The sequence below is a fragment of the Lissotriton vulgaris genome, chromosome 5 (genome assembly GCF_964263255.1).
Source record: "Lissotriton vulgaris chromosome 5, aLisVul1.2, whole genome shotgun sequence".
Taxonomy (NCBI): Eukaryota; Metazoa; Chordata; class Amphibia; order Caudata; family Salamandridae; genus Lissotriton; species Lissotriton vulgaris.
In genome coordinates this window covers 1,356,215,510-1,356,241,238 of record NC_141693.1, presented here as the reverse complement: position 1 = coordinate 1,356,241,238, position 25,729 = coordinate 1,356,215,510, and the positions used below count along the sequence as shown (strand labels likewise).

At 44.9% G+C, this 25,729-nt stretch overlaps 1 protein-coding gene across 3 annotated transcripts in view; it reads right to left on the bottom strand.

Annotated features, from left to right (window-relative positions):
- Positions 1-25,729, bottom strand: part of TRIM33 (tripartite motif containing 33) — a 418,511-nt gene that overhangs the window by 154,702 nt on the left and 238,080 nt on the right. For all 3 annotated transcript variants that reach the window (XM_086923290.1, XM_086923291.1, XM_086923292.1), the window contains 2 exons: positions 13,299-13,648; positions 5,036-5,159 (listed from right to left, as the gene is read on the bottom strand). In XM_086923290.1, coding sequence (XP_086779416.1) covers positions 5,036-5,159; positions 13,299-13,648 — 474 coding nt within the window. The remainder of the gene's footprint in view (positions 1-5,035; positions 5,160-13,298; positions 13,649-25,729) is intronic.

Here is a 25,729-nt window from a genome sequence, read left to right as displayed (position 1 = left end):
AACGAAGATGCCTCTTTCTGGTTTTCTGGCTGGCTAAGACATTTTGTTTTGTGCAAATGGGATTTAGAATAGGGTAGGGGTATTTAGTAATAGCTAAAAGAAGGTGCAGGAATGAAGGTCTAGGGGGGGTTAAAGTTCACTAATTTGTATTACACATGTCACCCTAGGGAGAGCGCCACCAATCATCACCCACAGACCTAGATAAGTCTGTTGCTTCACAACACAGGGAGTGGGGTGGGGGTGGGATGGGGATCTGGAGGTGGTGGGGGAGGGGTTGGGGGAATAAAAACTCAGGAAAGCAGAGTACTGTCGTAAATTAAAGATGTGGGTTCAAGGTAATATGAAGGACTGGTCTATGAGGCAATGTAGGCACCAAGGAAATGGTAGGGATGGGTAGGTTGACTATCCGTACAGTAAATATCGGGTTGCTGAATGTTCAGGGTAAAGGTAGGAGAAGTATTGCGAACATTAGGTGCAAACATTTGTCAGCAAGAAACTCTTATTCCATGGCAGAATAGAGGGCTTAATATCATTCCAGGTTATACTAAAGTAGTTTGTTCATAGCAAACTTCTAACACCAGAGGGGTTGCAATTCACGTATCTAACCGGCTGCCACCTATTAAAAGAATGCTATAGGACAAATGGGGTAGGTGGGCAATTGCCCTAATCCCAAGTAACTGTACATTATGTACTATCTATGGATCACATCTAGATGATGCAGACTTGCTTGTAAAATTGGAAACTAAGCTTGCCTCTTGGCCATTCCCTCTTATTATGAGTGGCGATTTTAATATTCATATTGACGCAAGTGGTATGGGTAGGGGAGGATATCAGGGGAGGAAGCCACAGGTGTTCCAAGCATTACAGGCACTGGTTGATAGTCATGGGCTAGTAGATATGTGGTCATATAAAAAGCCATGGGATCCAGGATATACCTATTTTTCATGTCCACATAGAAAATACGTTAGGCTAGATTACGTTTATGTCTCTACCTTTCTTATAGAAGGAGCACAGATTAGGAAGCTACCTAGGGTTCTCTTAGACCACAACCCTTTGGTATTAGATATAGATGCCCTGGGGCATGAAAGAGCAACCGCAAAATGGACTTTTGATAGGAAGCTTTTAGCTACTAAAGGTTTTGTTGAACATGTTAGGGGTTTTATGATATCAATAGGTACAGTACTTCAAGAGAAAAGGTATGGAATGTGTTTAAGGCAGGGCTTAGAGAAATAATTAGCTTTGTGGGGTTCCATAGGGAAAAAAAACAAGAGGAAATACTTGCACTCATGAAGGAGCTGAGTAACTATGAGGAAGAGCATAGGATAGCTATACCGCAAAAACAGACTCAGCTGCAATCAAATTTTGAGCTAAAAGAAATTAGAACTAAGGCTGAAATAAATGGGATGTTTAATAAAATAGCTGCTGAAAGGTTCCAGACCTGTGCGCTGGATAATTACAAATATGGAGAAATGACAGGGAAACATCTGGCACTTCGTGTAAGACAAAGGGTAGCTGTAAACAGTATCTCAAGGTTAAAAGGGAAGGACAGCAAAATAGCTACTGAAACAAGAACATTTAAAAATATTTGCTGAATTATCAGCATCTATATCGCTCCAGGGTTAGTGCTCCAATATCAGGAGATGAAAGATTGGAAGAACTGCCTCCACTGATCCAGGAGCTAGAAGTAGACATCACAATGGAGGAAGTTAACGAGGCACTGCTGTTGAAGATTTCAGGGAAGGTGGCAGGCCCTGATGGAATACCTATGGAGATTAATAAAGTTCTTCATAGAGCATTAGCTCCTCTTTAATTTGACCTGTTTTTAGCCATACAACAGAAGGTAATCCCACCAAAATCCTGGCAGGAGACCAATATAGTTATATTTTTGAAGGGACAGGTAGTGGAAGATCCAGCCTCTTATAGGCCAATCTCTTTGATAAATACTGATGAAAAGCTTTATTCTAAGATCTTAGCGCTCAGGCTATCGAAGATAATTGCATCTCTAGTAAGTCCATGGCAACATGGCTTCATTCCGGGTAGAGGAACAACAGACCATATCCAAAGGGTAATTTCATTATTTAATATAGCCAAGGTCTAGGGGTAACAGATGTCTCTGATACTGCTGGACGCACAGAAAGCGTTTGAACAGATGGTGTGGGTAAACTTGTGGCAGAATCTAAGATCAAACGGCTTTGGTCCATGTATATCAACTGCCCTTAGAGCTATGTATGTTCAATCATATGCAAAAATACAGCTGATGGGGAGGGAGTCGGGAAAGGTTAAGATCGCCCATGATACAAGACAGGGCTTCCCCCTGTTCCCCAATCCTTTTCGCGCTATACATAGATCCATTGATTAGATCACTACTAAATGACCAGGCAATCCAGCCGGTAGTGGTCAGGGGCCACAGTACCAATGTGTTAGCTTATGCTAATGACATTGCAGTAGTTACCTCTGACGCATAGGAGGCAATAGGGAGGATTGAAACTCTGGCCCGGGAATTTGGGAAGCAGTCAGGCTATGGGTTAAATGCTGACAAAACAAAAATTGCCTGCTCTAAGCCTATTTCCTGGAAGGATTCTCGGAGGACGGAGGCAGCCAAGTATTTAGGGATAACCTTTGTGGCGGATGTTGGGACTATCTGGAATATCAACTCGGACCCCCATCTTAATAAAAATAGGGGCTGATTTAAAGAGAATGGATAATTTGCATCTATCCATTATCGGAAGGGCAAATGTCAAAGATGACAATGTTTCCTAAAATGTTATATTTATTCCGAAGCATACCACTGGAACCCTCAAACTCCTTTTAAAAAAGGGGATTTTTTCGCAATTTATCTGGAGATACAAGAAAGTCAGGAGATCTCTGAAATGAATTACCCTACCACAAGACCAAATTACCCTACCACAAGACCAAATTACCCTACCACAAGACCAAATTACCCTACCACAAGACCAAGGGGGGCTGGCTGTTCCTAATCTCCTATATTTTAATTTGGGCTGTAACGTTGCAGCAAATGATTATCTTATTTAGGCCTAGACCGAAAATGCCAGCAGTTCAGGAAAGGGAGATTCCGCCCTCCATTTTTGAATTAGCTATGGGGGATTCAGCACCAGGGGCACTATTGAGACAGCTGGAGGAGAGTCATTATAAGAAACCTGCATCAAACCCCTTAGAGCAGCCTGGAAGGTATGGCGGAAATCTAGTAAATTCTTAAAAAATCCTAAAATCCAGCGCTATCTGTCATTATGGCGCTCATCAATCCTTTCAGCTCCACTGTACGACAACATTGGTAGAAACTGGAAGCAGGCGGGAATTAACCATCTCAGCGATATTGTTAATTCAAACGGACTTATATCATTTGAAGAGATTCAGGAACGATTTGGGGTAGGTCCTCAATGTTTATTTAAGTACATACAAATCAGGGAGGCAACCAAACCTGTTGTTTCACAACTTACTAATTTGGCCTGAATCCCGCGTTTAGATTGCCTAGTTCATAGGCAGCCTAGAGAAAAGGCAATACACCCCATGCTGGTGGAAGCCAACACCGATGATATAGCTAGAACGGAACGTGGGTGGGCGGTTAAATGGGGTAATCAGGATGTGGACCTATGTAGTTCTTTAGAACGGTCAAAAAAGGTTTTTTTATCGGCCAACCTTAAAACCCAAAACTTTAAAACAGATTTTAAACTTTTACACCAGAAACATTGTGGGCATGGGGAAAAAGGGAGACCAATAACTGCCCAAGATGTGGACAAGACCCAGCAGATATGGTTCATATGTTTTCAGAATGTTGTAAATTGAGCATAGTGAAGCAAGGGATTGAAACATTTTTGTACAAGACTATGGGGCGGGTGGTTCCATTAACCTCAACTTTACTAAAATTTGGTTGTGATACGAACTTACAGCTTCAATTGTTCCAAGTTTATTTTTGTTTTATGGTAACTGCAACCCTGCGTACAACAATTGCTTCAAAATGGAAAGATGAAGATCTTCAGACATACCAAGCTCGGTACGCCAGACTTTTCCATGTATTTAACTTGGAGATGGCACTATGTACATGTAAGGGTAGGAGAGCGAGAAAAAAGGCGTTACAAATTTGGGGCCCGCTGGTGGAGCAGCAGTTATAAAAGGACATTTTATGCCTATAGGGTTTATAAGAAAGAATATGCATTGTATTTATCTAGTTATTATGATTTTTGGATCAATAGTCGTTCTTTTTTTCTCTCTCTGCTTTTATTTGATTGACTAACTTTTCAGAGGAATAAATAAAAAATAAAAGAATTCCAAAAATAGACACTGAAAAGAGGAAAGCCTACATATTAGTAATGCTAAACTTCACTACGGTTCTGAACGATGACACGTATCAGCTTGCAGAGGTACTGCTGAAGATTTTCTGGATCCAGTCTGATGCCTGTGGAATATTCTAAGGTGAGGAATATACAGTTAGAAGTCTATCAGAAGTTAAACTTCACTAATGCTATCGTTTCATGTTAACGGAACGAGGAACCCATGAGCAATCTACCAAAAGGGACTGTTATCTATATAATTTATACAGAAGTGAAAATACATTTCAATCACAAGCAGATATTGAATAACCCCAGGAAGATAGCCCATATGATATTACTAAGGCGAGTGTCACGTCATACATTTATGAAATGTCTTAAGGAATCCAGTATATTCCAATTAAGAAAAACAAACAATCACCGAGTGATATACCACCTAGCCAGATGCAATATAATAGAATTAAAGTAGTTTTTTTTTTTACGAAAAAACTTTTACTACTCTGACCATTTAATTATTCAGATGTGTTCACGTATGAGGGAAGCAACATGTCTGAAAAGAGTAACTTGTGGCCTTAGATTAATTAACCTTTTTGTATTTTCTTGGCTGAATAGGAAGTTTAACTTATGAACAGGATCATTGCCAAATGTAAATATAAAACTTGCATTAATATATAAAATAAATAATGAATCCAACTGAAGACAGAAGGCTTACCAAGGCCAAGCAACATTGTTGCCAACAATACACATACCCTTTGATCCACTGAGTTCAAACCCTGTGTCGTCTTCCCCTTCTTATTGTGTTGCGAGTTATCACAATCGTATTCCACTTCAGGCTTGCTGAGATCACGACAGAATGTACAAATCCAATCGCCACTAAAGATGGAAGGGAAATTGTCTCATAAGTGACGGTATTCAACAATGTAAATCATACAATTAACATGACATTAGCAAAGAAAAATGTTACTTGATGTAAAAGAATAACATTCTTAGAGGTTACAGCTTTAAAATAAGTTTGAGAGTCAATATCACGTTTATTGTAAGCAACCACTAAGCTGAAACTTTTATAATGCTTTGCAAAGTAATCCTATAAAAAAAACCTAGGAGAAAGCATTTCTTTCTTTCTTTTTTAAATATAGCGAAATATAAAAAATATTTAATTACTCAAAGTTAATCCAACCCCTGCGGCGGATTAAGGGGGTAGCCGCAGACTAGGCCCTGTGCCAAACCCCGTGGGTACCCAACCATGTGCCATGCACGGCTAAAGCCATGCGCACTGGAGAGTGGCCGCAGGCCCTCCACCCAACAACCCCTAGGCACCCAACACTGAGCACAGCCTTTGGCCGTGCAAAGTGAGGGTTGGTTTTCAGACATGCACTGCAGGGGGTTAACCACAGGGTCTGCGGCAAACACTCCATAGGAACCTAACCCTGCACCACACACGCCCTCAGGCTGTGCATAGTAGGAGTTGGCCTGTGGCCGCGCAGTGAGGGAGGGAGGTAGGTAAAGCGATCCCTCTCCCCATGCAAATTTTGACCGCAGGGACCCCATATCCTGGGGAAGGAGTAGTTTCTGCCCTGTAACTCCAGTTCTGTAGTAGGGGTATCTCTGTTACAGTCATAATCTAGTGAATAGTCCCGCCCATGTGTAATAATCTCAAGTTGTCAAATCATGCAGAAACTGCAAAAACACAAAAAAAGGGAAAATTTAAAGACAAATAATGCAGCCTATATCCACAGGCTACACTGTCCAGTACTTCAACTAGAAATTCCACCAAACAAAACCACGCACAACACAGCCTGCCCAGTTTCTACCATAGAGAAACTTGCCTCTACCAGTAAAAGACTCTGGAATGATAGAGGAAGGCATGGACAGACAAGCCCCATAGGCTGCCATTATGTGGCTTAAATAGGATACTGTGCCTTTAAGAGAACTTTCCAGAACTTTCTCCCAGTATCCCAGAATGCACAGCAGGTCCCTTTTACTTTCAGTTCTTTTTGAAGGCGTAGCACGTCAGACCTGTAGCATTCCATACATGAATATTTATCTCCACCGGGGAGGAGGGCGGGCGCTTATGACTATAACAGAGATACCCCTACAACAGAACTGGAGTTACAGGACAGAAACTACTCCTTCTGTAGTGGGGGATCTCTGTGTATAGTCATAATCTAGTGAATAGAATGGCAAGCCCATCCCCACACCAATGCGGCGGTGGAGAAAAGAAAATTAACACCACTATTGTGCGAACAAATTCCGCAGCAAAGCCTGCCCAACCTGAGCATCTGCCCTGGCATCAGTGTCCAGACAGTAATGCTTAGCAAAGGTATGAACCGACTTCCAAGTGGCCGCCTTGCAGATCTCTGCAATCGGAACATTACGGAGTAAAGTTGTTGTGGCAGCTTTTCCCCTGGTGGAATGAGCCTTAGGCTTACCCCCTAAGGTCTTATTACCTTTTTGGTAACACAACTGTATGCAGGACACAATCCACCTAGAGATGGACTGCTTAGAGGTACTAAAACCCGTCCTGACCGATCCATAATTGACAAATAATTGGTCTGACCTACGAATATCTTTGGTTTTATCCAGATAAAATTTCAACACCCTCCTAACATCCAGGGAATGTAGAGACCTTTCCGCTGGAGATGAAGGATTCTGAAAAAACGTAGGCAACGTTATGGTCTGGTTGACATGAAAATCAGAAATAACCTTGGGAAGAAATTTAGGGTGAGTACGCATAACAACCTTAGCAGCATGAAATACAGTATAAGGTTCTTGGCAACACAACGGCTGAATTTCACTCACCCTGCGGGCCGATGTAATGGCCACGAGGAACGCCGCCTTCCAGGACAGGTGATGCAACGAAGCCTTATGAATAGGTTCAAAAGGCTCCTTCATCAATCTGGACAGCACCACATTCAATTCCCATGAAGGCGAAGGAAGCCTGACAGGAGGGAACACTTTCTTCAAGCCTTCCAAAAAATCTTTGATCACAGGGATCTGGAAGAAGGAAGTCTGTGAAGGGCATTTCCTGTAGGCAGTCAGTGCAGCAAGATGAACCTTAATGGAATGAACATTAAGGCCAGACTGCGCCAAATGTAGAAGGTAAGGAAGGATGACTTCTTCCTTGCACGTCGTCGGGTCATAGTTCTTAGACTGGCACCAGATACAGAACCTCTTCCACTTGTAAGCATAGGAAGTCTGAGTGAAAGGTCTCAGACTCCTTCAGTATGTCCATGCAATCTTCGGGCCGATTCAGATGGCCATATTGCACTATCTCAGGAGCCATGCCGTCAAACTCCAATACGAGAGGTTGGGGTGCAACATCTGTCACCCGAACTTTGGGAGAAGGTCTGGCCTGCACGGCAGCCGAATGTGAGGAAGGAGAGACCGGTGAAGCAGGTCCGTGAACCACCACTGTCTGGGCCACTCCGGGGCAATGAGTATCATCCGAGCCCTGGACCGGGCCAGTTTGATGATTACCGCCGGAATCAGGGGAATGGGTGGAAAATCGTACATAAAGCTGTTTGACCAGTTGATCCATAACGCATTCCCCAGCGTCCCCTGATGGTAGTACCTGGAGGCGAAGTCTCGGCATTTGCTGTTTTCGGCGGTGGCGAACAGATCTACATTTGGAGTCCCCCACCTTGCGAAGACTTCTCCTAGTACTTCGTCGTTTATGACCCATTCATGGTTTTCCTGAATCAGTCTGCTCAGTGCGTCCGCCTGAACATTCTGCACACCTGGCAGATGGGTAGTCGTTATCGTCAGTCCTCTGGCCAGAAGCCAGTGCCAGATCGCCTGCGCCTCCTGCGACAGAGTGCGTGATCTCGAGCCCCCCTGCTTGTTGAGGTAATACATTGTGGTGGTATTGTCCGTCTGTACAAGCAGAGAGTTGGTCTGGAAGGACGGAAGAAAGGCCAGACAGTCGTATCTTGTCGTCCCAAGATCCTTTCCTCTGATCCCACTGGTCCTCCAAGCACTCCTACAGCGGTCTCATGTGCAGCCGTGCGAGCGGCGTCAGGAAGATACAAGAGGCCATCGATCCCAGTGGAGAAGACACCGTCCTCACTGTTGTAGATGTAGTGGTCATAAGAGCCTAAGCCTTCCGAAGGAGTGATAATCGTCGCTCTTCCTAAGGAGACACGCTTGCTGACAGCGTATTGATGGAGGCTCCCAAGTACTGTATGCATTGGACCGGAGTCGGGACAGACTTGGACATGTTGATGTGCAACCCCAGCTTGTTCAAGAGTACGCACGCCTTCTGGAAGTGTGCTCGCGCTTCCGAGAAGGAGGATGCCTTGATCAACCAATCGTCCAGGTAAAGGTAGACAAACACCTTGTTCTTCTTCAGGTGTGCTGCTACCACCGCCATGCACTTCGAGAATGTTCTCGGCGCAGACTTTAGTTCGAATGGGAGTACTGTGTATTGATAATGATTGGCGCCGACTTGGAACCGCAGGAACTTCCTGTGTTTGTGTGCAATGGGCACAATGAAGTACGCATCCTGTAGGTCTATAGCATATAGCCAGTCTCCCTGTTGCAACTGAGGATAAATCTGATGCAACGACAGCATGCAAAACTTCTCCCTGCGAATCCATCTGTTTGCCTGTCGCAAGTCCAGAATGGGCCTGAACTCGTTCTTGTCCTTCTTGCGAACCAGGAAGAACCGGGAGTACAGACCTCTTCCTCTCTGAGACAGAGGTACTGTAGGAGGGTGGATACCCGACTATGGTTACCCCCAACTTTTTTTTTTTGTGTTTTGCTGGTTTTCTGACTTAGTTGACCTGGGGCCCTGCTATTCAGGACCCCAGGCCCATTGCTCTCTCTGTAAAATGGATTCCATGTACCCTAGGTACATATCTAATTGGTACTGGGCCACCTTATCAGACCCTGTAACTCAGGGCATAGGTGTACCCAGGGCCTACCAGGGGCTGCAGCATGTATTTTGCCACCCCTGGCTGGCCATCTAAATCTGACACAACTGGCTGCACGACAGCTGGGGCAAGGTGGTGTACTCACCCTTTGCTTTAGATATAGTATACCTATATCTTTCCCCAGGCAGATTTTGTCCGTAGGGACCCCATGCCACGGCCAGGGCGCCCAGTTAGTGCTTTTGAGGGCAGAGAGGGAGCCTGAATGCCCCCATGATCCCTGCCAGCATTGCTCCCGCAAGCAGGGAGCAGTAAAAAAAATGCTGCATCCTGCATGCAAAAGCAATTTTTTAATCTATTTTCCCGACGGCTTAACAGCAGGCACCGGAAACTGATGGAAGTCTGCTCCCAGCGGGCAGGAGCAATTTTCCTGGTCTCACCAGCTAAGTGCGGACTTTTGTTTACTCTTGCTTGGCGGGAGCTGTGAAAGCACCCACTAAGTGAAAGCAAACAATTATGCCCAGCGAGTGGGCACCTCGGGACATAGGGATCTGGTCCTGGGGTGGGCACTCCCAAAGGCCAATAAGGGCTCTAGGAGGAGAGGTGTGTGGGCCCCTGCAATTCAAAATGCATGGGCTTGTCCTGGGGAAGTGGCGGTCTCCTGGTTCAACTGGGGGCACAAATGTATCCAAGCGTGGGTGACTTTTTTTTTTTTTTAAAGGTTTTGATGAGATTTGGGGATACGCTGCCATTATCTTAATGTAAATCTTTATTAACAGGCCCTGGGTGTCAGGGTATTCCTACCCAGCCCATTTTTGAACTATTTTGAGTTTTTTATTTTGGAGGGGTGGGGGGGAGAGAACTTGGGTTCAGTCCCAAGTTTCAAGTTTCAAGATGGCTGAAAACACTTCTGGATGAAGCGTTGGGAAGCCACAAAGGATTTGTGTCAGTAGATATCTACATTGTGTTTTCCTTTAATTACTTTAAAACTACTGAACAGACCTGATTTAGACATTGCTTTACCTTGATGTGGTTTGGAGGATGACCAAAATAAGAGTTTTCCGAAAGAATTATGTATTATCTATATAATGAATTAGAGCTCTTTAGACATTTAATGTGTGTAATAATCTTTCTGCCACTCAATCTGGACGAGGAAAATATATAAGCAATTCAATGGATTGATCCATGTGAATTTGTGATACTACCTAGGTAGAAATGTAGGATTAGTTAGCAAAACAACTGTCTTTATGTTTTTGGAGAAATAGTTCCTCGAAAGTCCGTGCTTGAATTTCTCCTACAACTAAGAAGTAATTGAAATGAGAAAAGCCAGTTTCCATGATAAAAATTCTGGTGGACATGTGAGCAATTGTTCAAATGGTGGACCAATTAACCTGGTTAGCACAATAATAGGATTCCACACATGTGTGTGGAGCTCTAGGTAAAAACTTTAAGGCCTTGGAGAAATACTTTAATTATAGGAATTCTGAATATAGAAGTGTGTTCTCCATTTTGAAAGTATGCAGCCAACACCGTAAGATGTATTTTTATAGAAGTAAAAGGTAACCCTGCAGCTTGTTAATTGAGCAGTAACAGCATGTTTTGAGGTGATGCATTTAGCTAATAAATATCTTTTCAGTGACAATGAACGAAGAGTTTCCATTTTGCTGCATAACATTCCCAAATATTGGTTCTTCTTGCTGCTTTTAACCCCTTGGCTGCTGGGGTAATTTACCTGCTGGGCTGGGGGGTGGGAGGCGCGCACAGCGCCGCGGTGCTCATGACTAGCTCAGCTCGTCATGAGCTACAGTGCTCCTGTGCTCATGACGAGCTGAGCTCGTCACGGCCACACCCGTTTCAATAGAACGTTCAGCATAGCAGGGGAATTATCCCAGCATGCGAGCGTTCTAATGGCCATGACGAGCTGAGCTCGTCATGAGCACCGGAGCACTGTAGCTCAGCTCGTCATGAGCATGCAGGGGGTTCTTGTTTCGATTTACGTATCCAAATTCTAAGACCTCAGGAGCAAAATTGCAAGATTGAGTGATATGGGATTTGGGGGTCTTATCACTCCTTGGTTTTTAGTAAAGATTTCTTGTGTGTTGGGTAGGAGTTTATGTGGGACTACTGACAACCCTGGTAATGTTGTGTACCATGGTTGCCTGGCCCATGTGGAAGCAACTAGGATTGGTGCCAGCAACGTCAACCTCAGTTCATGAATTACAAATGAAAGTAGTGGGAGAGGTGGAAAAGCATAAGCAAAAATGGTCCGTAGTGCATTGCCTGAGGAGATCCCCCCAAGTCGTTTTCTACTCCTGGAATGTACTGTGCCCACAAATGAATGTTGAGTTGTAGAGCAAACATCCAGATTTTTGTGTGCTACAAGAGAGACAATTGTGGAAATCTGGTTGCCCCCCTGTTTTGCCTGTTTTGATTAAGACTACTTTGCCAGTAAGGTGAGGAAGGAATGCTTTTAATCGCTAGACCAACAGCCAGAAGCCCTAGGTGAACGATATGTAGGTTTTGACTGTGTGTCCAGGGCCCATGTAGTCATTTCCTGTGAATGCGCTCCCTATCTAGTAATTGATGCGTCTGTTGTGGTTGTTTGCGGAACTGGGACTCTATATGGTAATCCGTGTAACAGATTTTTAAAGTTCAACTATTGCAGAGAATGACAGAGGGGATAGCTGATCAAAACTGGATCCTCTATTTGACCCTCCTCTTGAGACCACTGGTGCATTAGGCATTGTTGAGAGGGTGCATATTGAATGTGGCATTGGGTACTTTGGCTATGGCATGGTCCTTAGGAGATAGAAAACTATTTTCACTATTTGTTTTTGATGCCAAAAATGAGGTACAAGGGTTTTTAAAATTTGTATCCGGTCTGCATTTGAGGATACAGGTGTAATATTACTGCATCGATTGTAAAAACTAGTTGGTGTAGTAAATGTATTGTTTGTGTATGTTGCAAACATTTGTGATGTGTTGCTTTTAATAAGCCAGTTGTCTAGATATGAAAAACGTGTAGGTTTTGTCTTCACAAGTGTGCTGCTACATCTGCCAAACATTTGGTAAACAACGGGGGGGGGGGGTGGGGGGGCTATAGTGACCTTTAACGTAAGCACTTTGAATTTAAAGTGTTGAAAGCAAACCTGAGTTATTGCCTGCGTGCTGGGCGAAATGGAATGTGAAACTTCCACTTGTCATAGCGCGGGGACACGCCGGTGCGTGTACACAGGCAATTTATAAATCTCCCTATTATTATTATTAAAATAAGCATAATTTAGATCTAATGCGGTCATGAAGTCTTCCGGTTGGAGAAGTAGAATGACATCCTGAAGAGTGACCATATGAAAATGTTCTGAAAGGATGTACCTGTTTAGAGGTCTAGGATGGGTCTCAGAGCTCAAGCCTTTTTTGGTATAAATAAGTAAAGGGAATAGAGCCATGTGTCTTGTTGTTCTAGTAGCACTAGCTCTATTGGTCCTTTGCTTAGTAGAGCTTGAATTTATTCTCGTAATAGCGTTTGACGATGTATTGATAGCTTGTAAGTGCAAGGAGGAAAATTTGGGGGGTGTTGAAGTGAGCTCCAGACAATAACCATGATGGATAATATCGAACACATTGATTGGATAGGATATTTATCCATGTGGGAAGAAGCGAGTCAAGCCTTGGTGTTGGTGGAGGAACTTTTACCTCTGCCCCTATTATGGTTTCCTCTATAGGAACTCGTATAGTATCCTCTAGGAGAGTGTGTGCAAACATTCAAGCCCAACACTAGATGGCAGGAGAGTATTTACACGTGCTATTAACATATTTTCATAAGTACTCATTATTAACTTTTAAATTCACCATGAAGTATTCAGCCAGATACACATTTTGCACTTTATCATTATGTTTCACCTGTTTATCATTATCAACCATAGCCATTCTTAAGAATCACAAGTCAATACTTGAACATACATTCAAAAGTGAAATCATTAAAATGACTATCGAGGACTGTGAAGGCATTCTACAATTTACTGGGAGTCAACTGCTTTTTTTTATAATAAATTAAACAGCAGTCTGCTACTGAACCGTGATTGTGCCACATCCAAACTGTTACTCACTATTTAATATTAATGTGTGAAGACTCAGAGTTAATTACCTTGGGAAGCTGAGAAGTGTAGGCACGTGACAAGTGAGATGAAAGACCTTGGGGCACTTTTCACAGCAAAGGAGATCCCCTCCATTTTGGCAAACAGCACACCAGTCCTCATTTGGATCATCCTCTTTGTTATTGCCTTCCCCACCACCTCGAGGGGATCGATGCATGGAGCTACGCACTGGTGATTTCCCATTTACTAGATTGTTCTGTGCTGACTGCTTGCAACTTTTGCTTGCATTCGTCAGCTCTGCTTTTACATGATTTTCAGTGCTCCCTACAGCATCCAGCTCATTGTCCAAGGGCACGTTACTTGACAGAGGGGGCGTGAGACTGCTTTCTGGACTGCTCAACTACAATAAAATGAAAACATGTAAATATATAAATGCCATATTTTCAAAAAGTAGGTTTGGAAAACAGCTTAAAAATGCAAATAAAGAAACTGTTACCAATATGAAAGCCAAGGAAACAGCCACACAATTTTAATGCCAAGTAGTTTCAAATATATAAGCTCCTAGGTACATGTATTCCAGTAAAGCCATCACCTAAACACTGAATTCTGAATGGCATCCAAGTACTCATTCTTGCAGGAGGCAGACAAGAAATTGTTACTTCTTGTCCTGGTTTTGGACTGTTGTGATCTTCATTGAAGTCATACATGACCGAATACTTCTCTGCTGTGTGAGAGGACTCCCAGCACACCTTCAATTTAATTTATGTTTAGAGCAAGATGGGAAAAAGTCCAGCATGTACATAGGCAGAGGAATATACAAACTTTCTGAATAATGGACTTTAAAAAAAAAAAAAGATTTTTCCTCCCCAACTACACTGCAGCCACTGCATCACAACTGTTGCTTTACACAACTTATAAAAAAAAAACACTGTGGGCCTTAAGAATGAACAGTTTAATAAGCACCCTTTCTTTTATAAGTCCATGGGCTTCCAATCTCATTGCTCCTTGTACTAGCACCTTTTTACGCATCAGTTCTTTTAGGGTAGATACTCTAAGGGCGACAAATTGGGAGGAGGGTGGGTCATTCAGGGATTCATGGAAGCACCACGATACATAACAAGGACCACATGCAGGTAACCATGTCCACTACATCTTAAGATCTACAGTCAAACTTTAAATTAGCAAGCAAATTGTTTTTACAGATCTAGGCCAAGCGGGATAAAAAAGGTACACAACCACAGAAAACAGACCGGTCTTATGGCAGCCTCAACCAAAAGCTTTGAAGGTAGCCTGATCCACATCAGTGTTTGCACACGAATCAAGGCACAGTGTCCTGTAAACACAAGCATGGATTTCCCAGCAGCTGTGTTATACACATCTGGCAACAAAATGTTTAACCAAGCCATTGTAGCCATTTTTCCTCTTGTATGTAAGGCTTTGAGCTTTGTGTCTCCCCGACAGTGGCTTGTTGGCCAACTGGTAAATGGAGTATTTCAAGATACAATCCAGAGAGAAAGACTGTATTTGTGTGTCGATACCTGTATGCTTAGGAGCATGAATGATTAAATCTTTATTGGAGTTCCTTAATTTTATCCAGATAAAAAAAGGAACACACCTATCATGTCTATTAAATGGAGAGTATGCTCGTCTGGAGTAGATGACACACTACAAACCACTGGAGAAGTAATACTCTGCTTAATGTGAAATTGGCATTACTTTGGGAAAAAAGGACATATGGGTGGTCATGAGTACCATATTACAATGAAAAATAGTATTGGGTTCAGCAGCTGATGAGTATAAAATTAAATAATTCTGCATGCTTGTGTTATGGCACAAAGAAATCTACTTTCCTGGACAGATACTGCAATGAAGCCTTGCGTATGGATTCAAATGGAGAAACCATTACATTTGGAAAGAACCAGGTTCAGTTCCAAAGGAGAGAAAGAACTTTTAGAAAGGCCTGCTAGAACTTTTTAATAAATAAGAGCATAAAGGAGGCTTTATGAAAGGGCCTTCAGACTCTGTGAGAACAAGCCTATGTCACCCTTCTTGTTGGCGTACCACATTGCTGTTGTGTTGATAATCAGGACCTTAAGTAATCCACCTCAGATTGAGGGCTGGAACACTTTGAAGGACTGGCAGATCGTCCAGACAGAGCAGGCTGATGCTCCACCCCAGGCGTTGGTCTGCGCAGCGGTGTCAGTTAGCAAGCCCAATGAGGAAGCAAGTCACAAACTAAGTAAGAATAGGTGGTGTGCCCCCCTTTGCCAACTCCACCCCTCAGGTGCTTGAGGCGAAGTGAAGTACATTTTTCAGTGTACCATCTTGAAGATAGTGGGACTTATCCAATCAATGCGAGAACTATGCCCTCCCCTACACAGGAGGATGGCATAATGAAGGGTGTAGGCACCCCAGGTAAGGAACCCATTGGTCAGAGCCTATCACTCCCCTGTAACGCCCTTATATCTAGTATTTAGATGGTACCCCCAGATCTTAAAATCTGATTCCCGACGACCTAAGATGAGCTGGGCATTGCATCAGCAGAGAATGCTACTGACACTAACCAACTGTCTTCAGCCCTTGACGATCCTGCGACAACAGACAACCTGTCCTGCAGCCCAGCAACTCCCAAAGCATTGTGAGGACTGCCTTCCTTCAAAAAAGACCAAGATCTCCCATGCACAGTGAATCTGTCCAGAAGAAACCAATTTTAAAGAACAAAGACCTCTGACCTGATAAACTGCGAAACCAGCGTTGGACCCACCTCTTCACCCGACGCCCAAGTGAACACCAGTCCTGTGAAGGTTCCCCAGCGCCTACAGCCTCAACTCCAAGACTCCCCCTGACCCGTGACCTGACTGGTAAGACTTTATGACGCCCCAGGACACCCTTGCACCAGAAGCCCCTCGGTTTTGGGGATCGCGATCAACTGTGTTCCCTATGTCCCCTCCCTTGCGGTGTCCCTATGTCCCCTAGCGGTGTCCCTATATCCCCTACCATCTCTACCGACCTGGGCAGCTGCAGGTTTGCTTTGTACGGCCTCCTGGCCTGAGCCTGCAGCCTTTGTTCAAAACCGAGTTCCACCAGTGGTTTGCATTTGGCATCCAAATGTGTGTTGGTATCTGCACCCAGACGCCAGTGCCGCTGAGGGTGTAAGTTTGTTGCTGCCTTGTGGCCTCCCCTCTTCCCCCATGTTTACCTTAACCCTCGGAGATTGGGTTACCAAACTGCTTTACTCACCTGTGAGCAGCATCTCTTGAATTACTCTTTCACTTTTGGGAAACACTGTCACTAGATTCCAAATGAACAAGTTACTTACCTTTGGTAACAATATATCTTTAAGAAACATAGGTTAGTAATAGATTGCTTACCATAGAATTATCCCCAGGCGTCAGACTGGATCCAGAAAGTTTTTCATCAGCAGTACCCCAGTGTGTCGGAAATTGGCATTGGTCGGCTCCGCGTTCAGGGTTGGCGTCGTGGTCGCCAGGACGATGTCGCAGTAGCTACATAGGCGCCTCCCTCACGCGCTGACGTCAGTTCTGTACACAACTTTCCACGTCAGAAGAGCAGAGCCATGCAAGACACTGACCACTGATGAACAAAAATAGGGCCCTAAAGGAAGCTCTTAACCCTAGAACTCATCACAGAATGGGGAGGATGGGTGTGGCGGTAAGTAATCTATAAATGTTTCTTACAGATATATTGTTACCTAAAGTAAGTAACTTGTTCATCTGAAAGAAAGTTAGTTATAGATTCCTTACCTTAGAATAGATATCACAGCAATACCAACACCGAAGGTGGGTCTGCGAACTAAGTTCACACAAGAAAGTCCTGGAGAACCGAATGGCCAAAGAAGCCGTCTCACCGGACTTGGCTGTCCAGGCAGTAGTGTTTAGTGAATGTGTGCAGCGATACCCATGTAGCTGCCTGACAGATGTCATTAAGGGGGACTCCCTGTCCCAAAACAGTGGTAGCTGCAATCGCCCTGGTGGAATGGGCGTGCAGTCCCACTGGAGGCTCCTTCGATGCCAAAGAATAGCAAACTTTTATGCACAAAACGACCCACCTGGAGATGGTCAGTTTGTGCATGGTCCAATCTTTGTCGCCCAAGTTACCAACAAAGAGCTGGCCGTCCACCAGTAATTGTTTGGTGCAATCAAAATATAAGGAAAGTGCACGTTTTGGGTACAGACGGTGGAGCCTCTCTTCCTCTTTTGAAGGATGCAGAGGCGGAAAGAAGGTGGACAAAGTGATGGTTTGGCCAATGTGGAAAGAAACTACCTTGGGAAGAAAGGAAGGTCTAGTTCTAAGGACTATCTTGTCCGGATGAACAGCCAGAAAGGGAGGCTTGGAAGAGAGCTTGTAGCTCACTCACCCTACGTGCAGAGATGATGGCCACCAGAAAAGCAGTTTTCAAAGTTAGAAGCCTGAGAGGGCAGTTATGTAGCAGCACAAAGGGAGCGCACATAAGATATGTAAGAACCAAGTTCAAGCCCCACTGGGGCATTACGTAGGGAACAGGAGGAAAAAGATGAGTAATGGCCTTAAGAAAACGATTTACAACCGGGGACTTCAAAAGAGATGGCTGATAAGGAAGCGAAGGAAGGCTGAAATGGCCGAGAGGTAGCCCTTAGAGTGCCCAGAGCAGAGCCCTGCTGGGCCAAAGAAAGCAGAAACAAGAGAACCTCAGAAAGAGGGGCGGAAAGGGGATCCACAGCCTTTGCTGTGCACCATGCTACAAATTTGTTCCATCTACAGGCGTATACCGTCTTAGTGGAGGGACATCTGGCTGCCAAGATAACATCACACACTTCGGGAGGCAAGTCAAACGGCATCATCTGCCGCAGCTCAATCTCCACGAAAGGAGGTGGAGGCAGGACAGGTTCAGGTGGAGGACCATCCCCTGCAGCTGCGACAGAAGATCCTCCCGAAGAGGCAGTCTGATCGGAGGATCGATGGCCATGTTGAGCAGCTCGGGATACCAGACTCTACGTGCCCAATCAAGAGCCACAAGAATGTCTTGGGCCCAGTAGCACTTGATCTTCGTCAGCACTCTGGGCAGATGTGGCATAGGCGGAAAGGTGTATAGGCGGAAAGGTGTAGAAGACCACAACTCCACTAACGCAGAAAAGCATCACTTAACGAGAGCCGCCTTGGAAATTCCAACACGCAGAATTGATGACATTTCGCTTTCTCTTCAGTGGCGAATAGATCTAACCAAGGCTCTCCCCACTGTCGAAAGAGACCTTGCACCACCTCCAAGTGAAGACGCCATTCATGATCCATCATGCATCGTTCGCCCTGGCTTTTAGGGAACCTGCCAGGTGTTGAACCACCAGGGATATGCCCCTATGTTCCTGCCATGTCCAGAGGCAGAGGGCCTCTGGACATAAGGCCCACGACCCCACGCTGCCTTGTTTGTTGCAGTACCACATGGCGGTGGTGGTGTTTGTGAACACCTGCACTACTTTTCCCCGGACAAAGGGAAGGAATGCTTTAAGTGCAAGACAAATCGCCCAAACCTCCAGAAGGTTGATGTGGAGCCTGGACTCCGCCAGAGGCCTCTGATCTCCGCTTCCCCCATGCGGCCAGCTCATCCCAGAAGTGATGCATCAGTCACCACTGTGAACTCTGGTTGGGAAAGGGAGCGGGATCTGCCGTTGACCCAATCCTGGTTCGTTAGCCACCACTGCAATTGTCAGGCAGTGCTCTCCGAGATCTGAACGCAATCAGACAGATTCCCCCGATGCTGTGCCCACTGGAACTTCAGGTCCCACTGCAGAGCCTGCATATGCCACCTGGCATGATCCACCAACAGGATGCAGGAGGCCATGAGGCCCAACAGCCTCAGGGCTATTCTGACTGAAACCTGGGATAGAGGGTGAAAGATCGGAATCATAGCCCAAATATCCCGGACTCGCTGTTCGGGAGGATAGACCCAAAACTGCTACGTGTCAAGAACCGCTCCAATAAAGAGGAACTTCTGAGAGGGAGTCAGGTGTGACTTTGGCACATTGATAGAGAACACCAGCGAGTGCAGGAGGTCCGCTGTAGTCTGGAAGTGGAAGAAGACTGCCTGGGTCGACCCACCTCCACAGCCAGTAATCGAGATAGGGGGGGAAGACAGGAACCCCTGATCTGCGTAGATGAGCTGCGACCACCTCCATCACTTTTGTGAACACCCGAGAGGCGCTGGTAAGGCCAAAGGGGAGCCCGGTAAACTGAAAGTGCTTTTGGCCTACCGTGAACTGCAGGTAACGCCGGTGGGCTGGCACGACGGGATGTGAAAATAAGCGTCCTGAAAATCCAACGCTACCATCCAGTCTCCAGGGTCGAGGGCAGACAGTAACTGAGCTAGCGTCAACAATTTAAACATCTGCTTCCGGAGGAAGCGGTTGACGTTCCTAAGATCCAAGATAGACGGAGGACTTTGTCTATCTTGGATGCCAGAAAGTAGTGGGAATAAAAATCACGACCTACTTCTAAGACAGGCTCTAGCTCAATGGCCCCCTTGGCCAAGAGTGCCAAAACTTCCTGTTGAAGAAGGGCCATATTATATTGTAATTGCATTTATACAGCGCTTACTACCCCTGACGAGGCGTCAACGCACTTTTTCGACGAGTAGCACGCTACTCCGGGACCAATAAAGGATTAGTGTTGAATTAGTATAGTGAAAAATGAAAGTAATTTAAGTGGTGGATATTAGTCAGTTAATTGGAGTGAATATGATAGTGGAGGGATAGAAGGGAAAGAACTGTTTGCATTCATATAGCACCTGTTACCCCTAATCGGTGTTGAAGCGCTTTTTTGGCGAGTAGCACGCTACTCAGGAACCCATAAAGGATTAGTGTTGAAAATTAGTATAGTGAAATACGAATTAATTTCAGTTGTTGATATGTTATTCAGTTATTTGAATAGAGAAGGGTAGGCAGCAGGATAGAAGAGGGAAAGAGGTTTTTACTTATATAGCGCTTGCTACCCTTGATGGGGTTTTGAAGCGCTTTTTTGGCGAGTAGCACACTACTCTGGAACCCATAAGGATTAGTGTTGAATTAGTATAGTGAAACTCACAGTTGATATCCAATAATCGGTTAATCAAGAAGGATAAAGTGCCTGGAACCCACTTGGCAACAGCAGGGAAGTAATTACTGTCAAAATATGTCATCTAGTGAGTCTGACCAGTTCCAAAAAAAACAACTTCTTAAATGTATGAGTCAGAGTGTGAATGGTGACTGCTAAACACAGCTCAGGTATAAACACTGTGGATAGTACCATTCACTTCAGCACAAACCCTGCTATCTGAGACAGCTTTAAGTCGATATGTTGAGTGTGCATTTGCAATCACAAATTAGTTTAAATCACTCACTGGACATCTTTGCTGCGAGAAGGTTAATCCCACAAAACAATTGGGCTTCTCAAGTTCTGATGCCTTAGCTAATACCCTTTAGATGCTCTATGGCAGCCCATTTTTCAGTCTCGCGCCTAGCGTTGCAGTGTGCAGCACTGCTCGCACAAGACCTCTTGAATGGGCTTCAGAAAGCTGACCAGACGCTTGTGTGTGGTTTTGCTTACGCAGGCTGGCATTGGCTGTAGCGTGATTTTTTTAAAAAAACGGCACGCAATTGGGTAAAGGCGGGCGAAAGTCCCGCCTTTGCTCCGCCCATTCCCGTCCGTGTCTAGGATGCGCATCAGCGTGCGGCACAGACTGCACGCCGCTAGTTTGTTAAACTCTTTTAAGCCAACTTTGTGTGTCGCCTTCCCCATTACCCAGTAGGACATCGGCTGGCATGTGGGAGCTCACCTCCTGAGTGCCAATTATCTCCATGCTGAGCTGTGCAGCGGTGAGGGGCTGAGTGCCCCTCGAGGACTTATACCCCTTAGGGCTGTAGAGAGTCGACCAGCAAATAGGATGATGGCTGCATACACTGGACTGTATGTAAGTTCTGGTTTCAGTGATTATGTAATTGTTAGTGATATTTGTTTAGGAATTTCATCCTAATATACCCACGGAAGAAACTAGAGTTTACAGCGGCTATAGGATATAATTTCCAGTGGTTCCATTGGAGGCAGAGTTTCTTTTTCATCATGGACATAGTCAGGTTTGTTTTCTTTTTTAAAGTCCGTTGAGAACCATGCTGCCAATCCTGCTCAGTACGCAGGCCTGCACAGGTGACTTAGTGAGTAGTAAGTACTAACCCACCACTGAAGAGGGTGGTGAGACTTTAGCTCTACCCACGGCTTCGTAGCAGCAGCCAGGGCCAACTGAATTTTTGATGAGATCCAGTTCAGAACGGGACTTACAACCCCATCTTGTAATACCCATGGGGAACTTGAAGCATTACCCATTTTTTGATACCTTTAAAATTAAACTGTAATTTTGTCCCTCAGGTGGCCGTGGTCAAATTATGCTTTAGATTCGGCCCTCCTTGACATACACTTTGACACCCCTATGTTATATGCATTCCTATATACACATGCTGCATAAAGTACTAAAGCGTGTTCTAAAAAATGGCTACTAATTTTTTCTACCTTCTTACAAATTTCAGTACATTAGCCCTGTGGCATCATATACTCTTAATTGAGAGTTCTTTATCTGCGATGTCCATCATATATTCAGGATAGCCGTATCTTTACCACATTAACAGAACAACCATGTAACATTAACTTACATTCAATCGAGCTGAGTAGGGTCCGTGTTTGTGAAACTGTGGTGAGTACGCAACTCTCCTGGACCTATGTCGCACATCCCCTTTCTAAATGTACTCTCCTAAGTATCCTCTGTACAGATCTGATCTAATGAATAGATGCATGAAACATTGCTTGTTCCTCTTGTACTGAGCAGCTACACTGGAAACCGGCCTTCCGTCAGCCTAATTGCAACATCCTTAGAATGAACAGTATGCACCGAGTTACTTAACCGAGCGTATGCAAGTTTGCCGTGCCCTGTTCCAGATATTTTTACGAATCTTTCTGGCCACCCTAGATATCTTTATGTGCATAACGATGGGTTTTATATCATCTGTAATGTAGAATATACCAGGTAAGGAAAAACGACCTTTCTTTTGCATTATTTACGGTACACCGATCGCTCAGACTGTTATTAAATGAGTTTGTTCGTATAAAAAATCTGCATGCATTTACAGGAATACTACATTTAGGTAATCTGGACAGCGTGGCGTGTGTTGTCTCAGTTTATTAACGCCTAGTTTTGCGCCACGCAATGTCACACTTATACGCATACTGCACCTCAATGTAAAGTTTTGGTACTAGAAGGAATGAAATAAATGTAAGGAGACCTCTTCTGAGTGAATACTTTTGATGTCACCACATGGTCTCCTGAATCGTTTTTTGACTTTACATGTGCATAGTGTAAAGCATGTGGTTTGGACCAGCACAGCAGCTAGAAATTGTATTAGCTTTCCTCTGGATATTTTATTTTAAATAAGAAATCATGTATAAAGTTGAAGTGCAAAACTCAAAACGTCCTGTTGATTAGCATCCCTAGCTCTATATTGCTGGGGACTTTTCTATCAGTACGTAAACGCAACACAGGATGTACACACCTCTTTCCGTACACCTTCTCAACAAAGGTAGACACAAGGAGAGAAAAAACAAGCCTTAAGCTGAAGTAATTGCAAAAACAACAGGTGATGGACCGAATGAGGATCAATGTCACACATTCAACCCAGTCAAAAGATCTGGGTCCTAATCCATCGTTTTTTTGCACTCCACACCACCCTGGGTTAGACAATGGCGATATGCAAATCAGCACTGACCCTGTGCCCCATGGGAACAGTCCAGTCCGAACTACAAAAGCCATGTCCTTCCCAGAACGGAATCAAGCATCCGAGGACCGGACCGGTTTCGAGGTAACACCTCTCATCAGCCCGGCTAGCTTGACTCCAGTGGTGTGGAGTGCCTGGGACCCACGTCTGGGCATCCCCAGTACACTTATAGCGGAATTGCAAAAACAACAGGTGATGGACCGAATGAGGATCAATGTCACACATTAAGCTGAAGTAAAGCTGCCATATTTATGTAAACAGTCACAAATATGGTGCCTTAAAATACTTTAAAAGTTCACTACTGCAGGAGTTGTATGAATATAACATAAGTAAGGTCTCTCTATTCACTAGTACAAGGCCTGTGAGAATCCAACAAAGCAAGGTCTCCGTCTTCACTATCTCTCTTCACTACTGCAGGAGAAGTACGAATATAACAAAAGCAAGGTGTCTCTATTCACTAGTGCAAGCACTATGAGAATCCAACAAAGCCAGGTCTCTCTGCTCACTACTGAAGGAGCAGTACGAATATCAGACGCAATGCTTTTCTACTCACTAGTGCAAGGGCTGTGAGCATCCAAAAAAGCACAGTCTCGCACCTCACTACCGGAGGAGCTGTACAAATATAACAGACACAAGGTTTCTCTACTCACTAGTGCAAGCACTATGAGAATTCAACAAAAGCATGGTCTCTCTGTTTACTACTGGAGGAGCTGTACGAATACAGATGCAAGGTTCTCTACTCACTAGCAATACAATTGATGGACGGAATGCAGAACAAATCAGAAATGGCGAATCCTGCCGCCCATTGGCAATTGGTGGCCCTAAAAGGTCAGACTTTGGAGGCTGCTGCAGAGGAGGCTGTGGTGGACTGGCCCGCTCGCTGGCACCCAGAACCACTGCGGTGGTTCCCACATCCCAGGCATCGCTGGGGCTGAACAGCTTGCGCAGGCCTGTGGCTCTGGGAAGGACGTGGCGGGGCACCCCTTCCAAAGCCACAAAAGGGGTGAAAAGCAGACTGCGCAGGGCAGGGGTGGAGAGGCCCAAGGACCTGGCGGTAGCCAGAGAGTCCTTAAAGCTCCCCAGCGCGTTGTCCGCTTTGTCACCTAACAGGCGAGGCCTATCAAAGGGCATGTCCATAAGGGTGGATTGGACATCTCCTGAAAACCCAGTCAAACTCAACCAGGCATAGCGTCGAAAGGCTACCGAAGTTGAAATCGTTGTGCCTAGTGAGATGGGGGTATCCAGCACACAGCGGATGGTAAACTTCGCTGCATCTCTTCCTTTGGCAAACGCCCAAGAGAGTATGGTCTGCGCCACCTGCGGGCACTGATGGAGCACTTGCGCAACAGTATCACACACACAGAGTGGGTGTAACGGCCCAACAGACATGCAGTGTTAACCGACCACAGTCCCAAGCTGGTGGAATTCCATCTTCCCTAGATGGTCCAGCTTCTTGGATTCCCCATCAGGTGGAGTGTTGGCGAATGCGCCCTTGGAAGTGGAGGCGTGGACCACCAAGCTCTCAGGGGTGGAATGTTGGGAGAGGAAAGTGGGGTCGCTTGGGGCTGCTGGGCAGTGGCGTCGGGCAATCCTCCTATCCAGAGTTATCAACCTAGTTATGGAACCTCTCACCTCCTTGTTACAAGCATCCAATGTACTCTTTCACATGTACGCCGATGACACCCAACTATATCTCAAATTACAATCCCCAAAGACATTGTACTCCTGAACTCAACGATCAGAAGCACCCAATCCTGGCTTGCCGATAATCATCTCAAACTCAATGCTCTGAAAACAGAGTTCCTTCTGATCTCACCTCCCGCGAATATCTCTACCACTCAAACTTGGCTTAAACACCTAACTGCACTAAATGTCCAACCAACCATCGTGGACTCAGCAAAATCTTTGGGCATAACACTCGACACCAATCTCAACATGCAGCAACACATCAGCAAGGCAACTAAGGGTGCGAACTACCAAATCAATACCCTGAGGAAACAAACCCTTCCTCCCAGCCAAAGTGCAGTACAAGCACTAGTCATCCCTTGAATAGAATACGGCAGCATCGCCCTCTGCGGTCTCCCTCTAACTACTACTGCACCCCTAAGAGCTTCTCTAAACGCTGCAGCGAGACTCATCACTGGGTCAAAAAAACTCGCATATCTCCCCTGACTTGAAATCCCTGAACTGGCTGCCTTTTGAAGCCAGAATACATCTGAAAATCGCCTGCATGACACACAAGGCTGTACACCTGAGCTCACCAAGTTACCTCACCCAGAAGCTGACAATCTCTGGCGGCTCTAGAAACACTAGAGGCACAAACAATCTTCTGCTAAAACCTCGAAGATTCCGGAAGGAAAAAACTTATACACGCTCCTTTTTCAGGAATGGCACCCAGGATCTGGAACTCACTCACTCCTGAAACCAGACTCATCTCCTCCATCACACTATTTAAGAAAGAAGTAAAAGCTATCCTCATGGCTAAATACACGTGATCTATTAACGTGGATTTTTAAAGTCTCTGCACCGATCTGTATTATCTGTACGATCCCTCGATTATTCGTATTACTTGTATTATTGACTTACCAGACTGTCTATGCTCACACCTATTTGTACTATTTGCATTATTGATGTACCTGTTTTACTATGCTCCCTCATGTACATACCCCACCCCACTTTTACCTACAACTACG